Below are 10,667 nucleotides of genomic sequence, written 5' to 3'. Positions count from 1 at the left end.
AGTTTTCATTCCAATCCCAAAGAAAGGCAATGCCAAAGAATGCTCAAACTACTGCACAATTGCACTCATCTCACACACTAGTAAAGTAATGCTCAAAATTCTCCAAGCCAGGCTTCAGCAATATGTGCACTGTGAACTTCCTAATGTTCAAGCTGGTTTTAGCAAAGGCAGAGGAACCAGAGATCAAATTGCCAACATCCACTGGATCATGGAAAAAGCAAGAGAGTTCCAGAAAAGCATCGATTTCTGCTTTATTGACTATGCCAAAGCCTTTGACTGTGTGGATCACAATAAACTGTGGAAAGTTCTTCAAGAGATGGGAATACCAGACCACCTGATCTGCCTCTTGAGAAATTTGTATGCAGGTCAGGAAGCAACAGTTAGAACTGGACATGGAACAGCAGACTGGTTCCAAATGGGAAAAGGAGTACGTCAAGGCTGTGTATTGTCACCCTGTTTATTTAACTTATATGCAGAGTACATCATGAGAAACGCTGGACTGGAAGAAGCACAAGCTGGAATCAAGATTGCCGGGAGAAATCTCAATCACCTCAGATATGCAGATGACACCACCCTTATGGCAGAAAATGAAGAGGAACTCAAAAGCCTCTTGATGAAGGTGAAAGTGGAGAGTGAAAAAGTTGGCTTAAAGCTCAACATTCAGAAAACGAAGATCATGGCATCCAGTCCCATCACTTCATGGGAAATAGATGGGGAAACAGTGGAAACAGTGTCAGACTTTATTTTTCTGGGCTCCAAAATCACTACCGATGGTGACTGCAGCCATGAAATTAAAAGACGCTTACTCCTTGGAAGGAAAGTTATGACCAACCTAGAGAGCATATTCAAAAGCAAAGACATTACTTTGCCAACAAAGGTCCTCCTAGTCAAGGCTATGGTTTTTTCAGTGGTCATGGATGGATGTGAGAGTTGGACTGTGAAGAAAGTTGAGTGCCAAAGAATTGATGCTTTTGAACATCAAAAGTATGTTGATGTTGAACACTCAAAAGCATGTGTTGGAGAAGACTCTTGAGAGTCCCTTGGACTGCAAGGAGATCCAACCAGTCCATTCTGAAGGAGATCAATCCCGGGTGTTCTTTGGAAGGAATGATGCTAAATCTGAAACTCCAGTACTTTGGCCACCTCATGTGAAGAGTTGACTCATTGGAAAAGACTCTGATGCTGGGAGGGATTGGGGGCAGGAGGAGAAGGGGACGACAGAGGATGAGATGGCTGGATGGCATCACCAACTCGATGGACGTGAGTTTGAGTGAACTCCGGGAGTTGGTGATGGACAGGGAGGCCTGGCGTGCTGCGATTCATGGGGTCGCAAAGAGTCGGACACGACTGAGCGACTGATCTGATCTGAGAGACCCACCCTGTCCCCAGATTGCTGGCAGTCTGAATAAAAGGCAACCTTTCCTTTACATGAACATTTGTGAGTACTGATTTTGAAAGCTGTGAACAGTGGGACCCAATTCAATAACAGAGAGACAGAGAGCAAAGACAGAAACACAGAGAAAGAGAGATCAGAAATGGAGTGACGGCGAGGAGTCCTGAGGAGAAGCCGTGTGTTCACCCTCTTGATCATTATGTGGAGCACAGGCGCTAGGTGGGGTCCAGTCTGAAACCCTTCTCTGCACTAACTCGCTTTGAGTACATTTTTATCCCTTTCTAGGCCTCAGTTTTCCCATCTATTTTTGTTCTTCAAGGCCCATTTCATTTCTTTTTTTTTTTTTATTTATTTATTTGTTTTTGGCAGTACTGCATGACTTGTCAGAGAAGGCAATGGCACCCCACTCCAGTACTTTTGCCTGGAAATCCCATGGACGGAGGAGCCTGGTGGGCTGCAGTCCATGGGGTCGCTAGAGTCGGACATGACTGAGCAGCTTCACTTTCACTTTTCACTTTCATGCATTGGAGAAGGAAATGGCAACCCACTCCAGTGTTCTTGCCTGGAGAACCCCAGGGACGGGGGAGCCTGGTGGGCTGCCGTCTATGGGGTCGCACAGAGTCGGACACGACTGAAGCGACTTAGCAGCAGCAGCAGCAGCAGCAGCATGAGTTGTGGGATTATTTTGTTCCCCAACCAAGGATTGAACCCAGGCCCTTAGCAGTGAGAATTCAGAGTCCTCACCACTAGACCACCAGGGAATTCCCCAAGGCCCCTTTCATTTCTCATAGTCTCCATTCATGGTCCTTGACTGGCCTTCCTAAAACAGAAGACACTTGCACTAATTGGTAAAGAACAGAATTTATTCAGAAAAAAACCGGTCAGTACAATATGCACCACAGGATATCGCTTAGCTCACATCACAGACATGGGATAAAAAAACTTCACAATAAATTAAGGAAGCCCACCCTCTCCCTCCAGGATGGCCCCGCAGGACCTCTCAACAGACATACTTTGTTACAAATATAAAACCAGTAGACTGCTTGGATACCTTCAGGTGAGATCAGACATGCTGGGCCCAGCCGATGAGATTTTAGCCACAAGGTGAGGTGTGCTCAAACCCAGAATTTCCCCTTACAACACCTCAGCCCAGAGAAAAGAATTCCAAACAAGCAGGAAGACTTCCTCAAAAAGACCCTCATTTGCATAAAACAGGGCCTCCCCCGTCTCCCTCCCCTTCCAAGTTGGCTGTCCCCCACCAGAAACCTCTCAGGGGCTCTTCATCCCCCCAGATTAGGTTCCTTATCTTGAGGCAGCGGAAGTTCCTCGATGATGCTTGTCAATCCAGGCTAGAAAGACGTCCAGCTCTCCCAGAGACTTAACGGCAGCAGACCGGACCTCCAGCTGAAACCATGCAAATCATCATCATACCCTGCCTTTCTGAGCTGTACCACAGTTTTCAGTCACTTGCCCCATGTTCTGGTCCCCATGAAGTTTGCTTTTTATGCAACCATTATCTCTGCAGGGCATACAGACCCTAAATTATTTTCCTAACAGATAACCTTAATTGTTTTCTATAAACAAACAGTTAAATCATGTCAGTAACTTATAAACAAAATAAGAAGTTCTTCATTCTTTGCCCTCTGATTTTCTTTTTCCTATATGTCACAGAAAAACAAACAAACTTGCTTTGCTGGAAGCTCTGCTTGCTTTCCTGTTGACATCAGCTCAGCCTACAACTGCCACTCTCCGTGAAAGCCACGGTCCCCGAGGGGCCCAGCAATGAGAAGCGGGAACAGCGTGTCTCCGTTGGACGCTGGAGCCCCTAAGAAGGTGTCCTACCCAAAGTCACACAGCCGACTGGCAGCAGAGTTAGACTGGAACCCAAGTCTCCTGACTTATCCCAGCTCTTCCTCAGCAGAGTGGAAGAGATGGTAAGATACAAAAGTATGTCCTGTGGAGCCAGATGGCATGGGATCGAGCCCTACCTCCATCACTCAGTTGTGGTATAAACTTAGTTAAATGACTTAACCTGTTTGTGTCTTGGTTTTCTAATTTATCAAGTATAGACAATGGCTTGTAGCATTGTTGTAAGGAATAAGTGTGCTGATAATACCTTTAGTGCACTTAATACCTGGTTCATAGGAAGAACAATATGAATTTCAGCCATTGTGATATTACTCTATGGAGCCTCTCCACAAAGAAGAGCTCTGAACAGACCTTGCAGCTCCTTGTTATTCAAAGCATTGACTTAATCTGGGAGTGTGGGTGAACCACAGAATCTCAGACCTCATTCCAGGTCTACCAGCCAGAATCTGCATTTCAACAGAATCTCTAAATGATGCAGGTAAGATACTGTGCTTCTAACTCCACCTCTACATGAGGTGTGCATACAACATCCGCACGTACATAAGAAGCGCTGTTCATCACCACACAGGACGCTGACCACAGTTCCTAGACACAGCGACACAGAAACCCGCTACCAGGTAGCACGCTTCATGCATAACAGCTTACAGTTCACTGGGGCTCTCTGCTCCCTCTGCATTGTGCGTGTGTGCTAAGTCACTCAGTCGTGTCCAACTCTGTGTGGCCCCATAGACTGCAGCCCGCCAGGCTCCTCTGTCCTTGGGATGCTCCAGGCAAGAATACTGGAGTGGGTTGCCACGCTCGACCCAAGGATCGAACCCGCGTCTCTTACATGATCGAACCCGCGTCTCTTACATGTAAGCTGCATTGGCGGGCAGGTTCTTTACCACTAATGCCACCTGGGAAGCCTCCGTCTGCCTCAGCCCTATCTTAAACAGTGTGTGCTTTCCCTCAGATCTGAACATAGTTCTGATATGTGGAAAGAAAACAGTGGAGGCATAATGGGGAGGGAGAGCCCAGGAAATTAACAAATGAGGTAAGACCAACACACCCTGCAGACACAGAACTGGGCAGACCGGCCATCAATACTGTTGAGTAAACGGATGAATTTGAGCAGGGAGGAGGCTGTCCATTCAGGCCGCTGCATCCCATCTCTACCTCCCCTGTCCTCTCCCCCTCCCTTACCTGATCATAGTTGTCATGGATGATTCTGGTTGCATTGGTTGCTTCCTGTCTGCAGTGACACAGATTCTGCTGCGATAAAATGGAGATAGCATCCATTAGAAGACTTTTCCACCCTGGCTCACTCTTAACACCACCTCCTACATGAGGAGTGATAGTTCTCCTTCCTCCCAAGGTGAGAGTCAGGTGAGTCAACCCAGGCTGGGGCAGCAGGGGGCTGTAGGGGCTGTTTGTAGAATCACTTTGCATTTCACCAGGGCTGGAAAGGCCTGGAGAGCAGGGGCCAAATCTATCTTGTCACCCCCCTGTGAATGCAACACTACTCTAGGCAGGCACTCAATGAATATTTGTTGGGCTAGTTAATTAAATTATTGGTTAAATACATCTTAACGTAAGTGGGACAGGGGTCAAGACCTCTTCTAACAATTTTAGGATCCAAGGCACAGAGAGGTGAAGTAGCTTGTCACAAAGTCACTGGGGAAATCATTGGCAGAGATGGGGCTAGAACCCCCGGGTTTTCTCCTGGTCTAAGTTTTTATTGGTTCTTGGGGGCTCAGTTTTATTTCTGAGGTTTGTTTTTAACAAATCACAATGTGTGTTATGATAAGCCCAGAATCCTCAACATGCCCCTCTCATAGGCCAGTCCCGGGATCACTTAAGAGATGCTTTGAGGTAAGTTGGTCATCCCAGGAAGATTATCCATGAGGAAACCGGGTCTGAGGAGGAGAAAGCCCTGGGCAAGGAGGACCCACTAGAAGTGGTTCCTGACACTTCTGCCCATGAATGACAGGGCAGGGGATTTTCCTTGGGCCCAGAACCATTTCAGAAGGCCACACAGGGCCAGCATGTCCTGGACTCCGTGGGGCAGGCAGGAAGCAGATGCTGGTGACTCACACATTGTTGTAGAGTCTTCTGCATGTAGAGGAAAGAGTTGGCAAGGCTGCTGATTTTTCTCATGATTTGGGGGTTCAGCTCCTGATGGTCCTTGAACACTCTGTCCACATAAAATGCCAGGAGGTTCTTGGTCACGCAGCACACATCTAAGGGCTATAGACACAAATTAAGAATAGCCCCAGAGGACCTCTTCTCTTATTATCCTAGAGACAAAAGCAGCCTGCTTGGGTCGGGGCAACAAGGAGTGAAATAATTAAAAGCCATTTTTTTACATTTTTATTGGTCTCAGAGTGTCCTCTTATGACACCAAAGCTGCTTATGACAGAGTCACCAAGAAGAGATTGCAGTTCTTACCCTCTTTTCCTGTGGCCAGGAGGTATATTCACAGGGGATGGCGCCCAGCAATAGGCTAGAATTCTCCCTACAGCATCCCTGACATACCGTCACTAACTTCTGCTTAACTGCTTCCAGGGATCAGACACTTCCCTTTTGAAAGGAGCGATGTCTGAGCAGCTTTCTTGAAAAGCACTTCCTTACACTGTGCTGAAGTCTGGGTCTCTGGAACATCCTCTAACCACTAAAAGCCACTCAGTGACTGCTGCATGTCAGGCTTGTGCTAGGCACGTATTCCTTTCAGTGTGATGACTGCTGGTCTCTCCTCCAGTGTGATCTTTTTACACTTCAGGGATCACTTGGTTGGAGTGGAGATGTGCAAAAATGGAAACTGACAGCTGCAGAAATGCATGCATCTGGCCAGGTCCGCCTCAGAAAAGCTCCTGACTTCCTTGGGCATGGCTCAGGGCAACTGGCCAGCCAGAGTTTCCTTCTTGCAGTTTGCACTCCACCCTAACAGCCAGTGTAGGAGATCTGTAGGTCAGCCTGAGAAAAGAAGGGTCTACAGCAATGGTGCATCTATATCTTCATTAGCATTAAGGCAGCAAAGCCTCCTTGGCCCGACAGGTAGCTTTTCCTGGATGGAAACTGAACTTGCAACACAAAACGTCTCCTCTTCCTCTGCTCCTTCTAATTCCCTTCACCTTTGTCTCATCAAAGAGGGAGAGGGGAAGAGAATAAATACGACGATGAACTGTATACTCATAGACCGCTTGCCTTAGGCCACATCAACTATTTCTAGACCTTGAGAGGACGAAGAAACAGGGGCATGAGACTTGAGAGTCTATTTCTGACAACCACTACTAACTAGACATTCTTTCTCCCAAGACGTCCTTTGGTCATTTGAAAATGATGGTTTCAAAATATATGGCCTTTGGGTCCCTTCCAGTTATAATATCCTATAAGTCTCCTATACCATTGACTAGAATAGAATTTAGGAAGTGGTTCCTTGCATTTACCATAAATAAATCAGGCCTAATACTGCGTAGAAGAATGATCTTGTGCCTTATACTCTGTCACTTAAACAACTGAAAGAACTGGGTTTCTCTAGAATGCTATCAAGGACTGGAGGAGCTCATTTTTAAAGGTACTTCTCACTGGCCCCTTCTGTGAAGTGAACCGTCACCTCATAAATCAGCTGTTTTCCAACGCACGGACTCTCAGCACCTCTAGTCTGGCAATTAGACATTCCCTCCCTGCCTTCTGGCCTCAAGCTGTCTATTGTAAAGAACATCACCAGACTGTCTTTCTGAAAGACTATGTGGTCACCCACTCTGGTTCCAACACCCGCAGGAACTCCCTGTGGCCTGTATCATAGGCCACGGCTCAGAGTTCTCTGGCTGTCCAGTAGTTAGGATCCCACGCTTCCTCTGCTGGCGACACAGGTTCCCCCGCTGGGTAACCAAGATCCCACAAGCTGCTCAGTACGACCAAAAATAAATAAAGCTGAGGCTCAGCCTGGCTTTCAAGTTTGCCTCTTTTTTTTTTTTTTTTTTTTCTGTCGCACCTCATGGCTTAAGGGATTGTAGGTCCCTGACCAGGGATTGAACCCACACCCTTGGCAGTGGGAACACAGAGTCCTGATTCCGGGACCACCAGGGAATTCACCCCGGCTGCCCCTCTGTCCCCTGATATGTATTTCCATTGATCTTACACACCTATTCTCCCCAAACCCTTCCTTTCTTTTAGCCACTAACCCCAAGCCTCTTCAGCTTTTGAGACACTGCTCATTGTCTCAGTTTCCCCACAAAACCACAAAAGTCACTCTAAGCCATAGAAATCCTGCCCCATCCGAGCATGTGACACCTTAATCACTGTTGGGGTGAACACCCTCCCTGGGGTTCAAGTTCCCCGAGACAGGAGCACACCCTCGCACATCAGCTGACACGTGAGGAGTCGGCGGAGCCTCAGAGTCCGGGGAGGTCACGGAAGAGGCATGCACAGGCGCGGATTCCCCTTCAGCCCTGGGCCACTTCCCCACAAAACGCCAGAGGAGGAGCGAGCAGACAGAGGCCGGTACCTTAATGCCATGCAGGGTTTCCGATGGGGACAGGATGGTGACGTTTTGGAAGGTGTCCTTAGCTTGCTATGGAGGAAAACACAATGGACACAAGCAGTGAGGACTTCACATCCTCCAGGGACACCGAGGTGATGAGCAGGAGCTGGCTGTCACGCTAAGAGGTAAAGTGAGGCACGCTCCCACACCTTCACCCCAAACCCACACTCACAATGGCTGTTTTGATTCCTCGGAAGCTCTCCTCCACACGGTGCAAGTTCATGGAAATCAGGCATCTCCTGAGGCCTCGGGCATGCACTGAGCACAGGAAGAGCCCGGCACCCAGGAGGCAGAGGGAAACGCACGGTGCCTTCATGTCCTGCAGGGAGGGGTGAAGTCAGCTTTCCGGCCAAGAGACCCCGACTGAGTCTCCCTTCGGACTTTGCAAGGCCGGTCAGAGGGCAGCCCAGAAAGCAGGACTTAGGACCTCAGCCTGCGGACCTCAGGGCATGTGTCTCCTTCTCTGGTTTCTTTGAATCAGTTGAGTTAGCCCTTCCCTGTCCCCCCCGCTGCACCCACTCCACTCCCGGAAAGCCTGATCCACAGTGTTCTCCCAACTTTCAAGGAGTGAATTTGTGTGTAAATCATTCACATGACTCAACACAGCTCGTTTTTCAACAGGGGTGAGAAGCTTTTTTTTTTTTTTTTTTTAACAAATTCAATAGGAAAACAGGGTTGGTAATATGCCCTAGAAATTAGGCAACAGATCTGAAGAAACCATAGAACACATTTCACTTTTTTATGTTTACCCCTGAAAATAGGAGACATCCTTTATTATATCCCCACTTGGTAACTAAGTTACATCCCCACTGTGTCTGCTTAAAATCACTCCTTTGATGCCAACTATGAAGATGTCACCAGCTGAAGAGATGGGAAAGGGAGATACGGGGCCTCTAATAACCCATTAGCTGCAGTGTCGAGGAAGACCCACAGATGGCAAGGTGGCGGCTTCCCCTCCATCACCCACCAAGCCAGGAGGTGCCAGGGACGTGCTTGTCTCTCGCCAACCTCTAACCAGGGCCAGACCCAGACCCCTGCTGCCCCCGCCCCCCGCCCAGTTCTCACACCCCCTCCTGCCTCTGTCCTGTCTGTTTTCAGTGAACCACTGTCAGTTGTGTCATGTAATATATCTTGAGAAAAGTGCTCAGCCTGTTGAGTTCTCCTCCTCTGACTTTTCCCAGCACCAGCACACATTTCACAAACAGAGCCAAGTGTTAAAAATACGTCAGAAGGCAACACATGTGCATGGACTGGCCTCTGCCCGGCGTCGTCCATGGTACAGACTGAGCACTCGGTTCCAGCCACGTGTGTGCTGTGTAAGGCGTGTGGGCGCCACAGTGGACGAGAGGGGGGCTGTGAGCATAGGAAGCCAGCTGGGGGCTGTGGACGCCCCCACTTCTAACCACGCCTGTGGGAGAGCGTGAGCCGTACCCCACCCCTCCCCTGACCCTGGGTCATCCCCCAGGCTCTTCTCCAGAAGCTGAGAAGCGGTGACTCCTGCTTAAGAAACCGTGTTCCCTCACCTCTCCTTAACTCAGCAGCATTCCCAGCAAGGGACAGGTGTAGGCTGAGATCTCACTGGAAAGCAGGCATTGTGCTAAAGAGCTTGATTTCTCTGCTTGCAACCTGTTTCTAGCAGAACAAGGAAATAGACCCCATTGACAGGGCAGGCAATAGAATCCTCTCTCCCCTCAAAAGACAGCTGGGGTGCTTCTGGGGAGACAAGTGACTAAAGGGGGCACAGTTTTTCTGCTGACAACTCTCAGAAGCAGTGGGGTGTTGCCCGCTTACCCTCAGGTGATTCCAGCCATTTCACCCGATTCAGGCAACAGTAGTAGCTAACACTGATCACGCCTGCCTCGTGCCTCGGGCTCCAGGCCAAATATTTTCCATGGTTATCTCATGCTCCCAGCCAGCCTCTGAGGGTGGTTTTTCTTCCATCCCCGTTTTAACTGAGACGGAACTGACTCTTAGCGAGGTGGAGAAACCTGCCCAAGGTACGTGGCCCTTGAGCGGCGGAACCAGGATGGGAGGGCAGGCGGCCGCTCCCCTCAGCCCTGCACCGCCCCGCCCTCAGCACCGCCCCCTGGATCTCAGCGGAGACCCAGCAGATCCCCTAGCAGCAGACGGACAGAACAAACTTCTGCCAGGTCCCACCGAGCCCGTGATACTCCTTATATTTAAAGATATACTTAATAACTGCAAATGATTAAAAGTACATATACTATAAAGTTCCCAGGAGTTTTTAGAATTAAAAGAAGCTTATAGTAAATGCTAGATTCTTTCGCTTTGAACCCTCCTACACTGCTCTGTGTGTGTGTGTGTCTGTCGCTTAGTCGTGTCCGACTCTTTGTGATCCTATGGACTGCAGCTCGCTAGGCTCCTCTGTCCATGGAATTCTCCAGGCAAAAATACTGGAGTGGGTTGCTATTGCTTTCTCCAGAGGCTCTTCCTAACCCATGGGTCGAACCCACAGCTCCCACATTGCAGGCAGATTCTTTACCATCTGAGCCACCAGGGGAGCCCCCTACACTGTTGATGGGAATGTAAATAGGTGCAGCAGCTATGAAAAACAGCGTGGAGGTTCCTCGATAAACTGAACAAGGAGTTACCATATGACCCAGCAATCCTACTCCTAGGCGTATATCCAAAACAAAAATATAATTCGAAAATATACATGCACTCCTTTATTCATAACAGCACTATTCACAATAGCCAAGACACAGAAACAACATAAATGTCCATTGACAAAATGAATATTGTCAACGGATGTATACAATGGAATATCACTCGGCCACAAAGAAGAATGAAATCATGCCATCTGCAGCATCATGGATGGACCTAGAGATTATTGTACTAAGCGAAGTAAGTCAGAAAGAGAAA

The 10,667-nt window shown here is 48.5% G+C and overlaps 1 protein-coding gene across 1 annotated transcript; it reads right to left on the bottom strand.

Moving 5' to 3' along the window:
* Positions 1-2,242: 2,242 nt before the first annotated feature.
* Positions 2,243-8,354, bottom strand: IL19 (interleukin 19). Its single transcript, XM_015475039.3, has 5 exons — positions 7,957-8,354; positions 7,749-7,814; positions 5,336-5,488; positions 4,445-4,513; positions 2,243-2,797 (listed from the first exon to the last, which is right to left on the bottom strand). Exons 1-5 carry the CDS (start codon positions 8,098-8,100, stop codon positions 2,696-2,698), a joined length of 534 nt encoding a protein of 177 aa, XP_015330525.1. The 5' UTR covers positions 8,101-8,354; the 3' UTR covers positions 2,243-2,695.
* Between the last annotated feature and the right edge of the window lie 2,313 nt (positions 8,355-10,667).

The sequence above is a fragment of the Bos taurus genome, chromosome 16 (assembly GCF_002263795.3).
Source record: "Bos taurus isolate L1 Dominette 01449 registration number 42190680 breed Hereford chromosome 16, ARS-UCD2.0, whole genome shotgun sequence".
Taxonomy (NCBI): domain Eukaryota; kingdom Metazoa; phylum Chordata; class Mammalia; order Artiodactyla; family Bovidae; genus Bos; species Bos taurus.
This window is presented reverse-complemented; position numbering and strand designations above follow the sequence as displayed.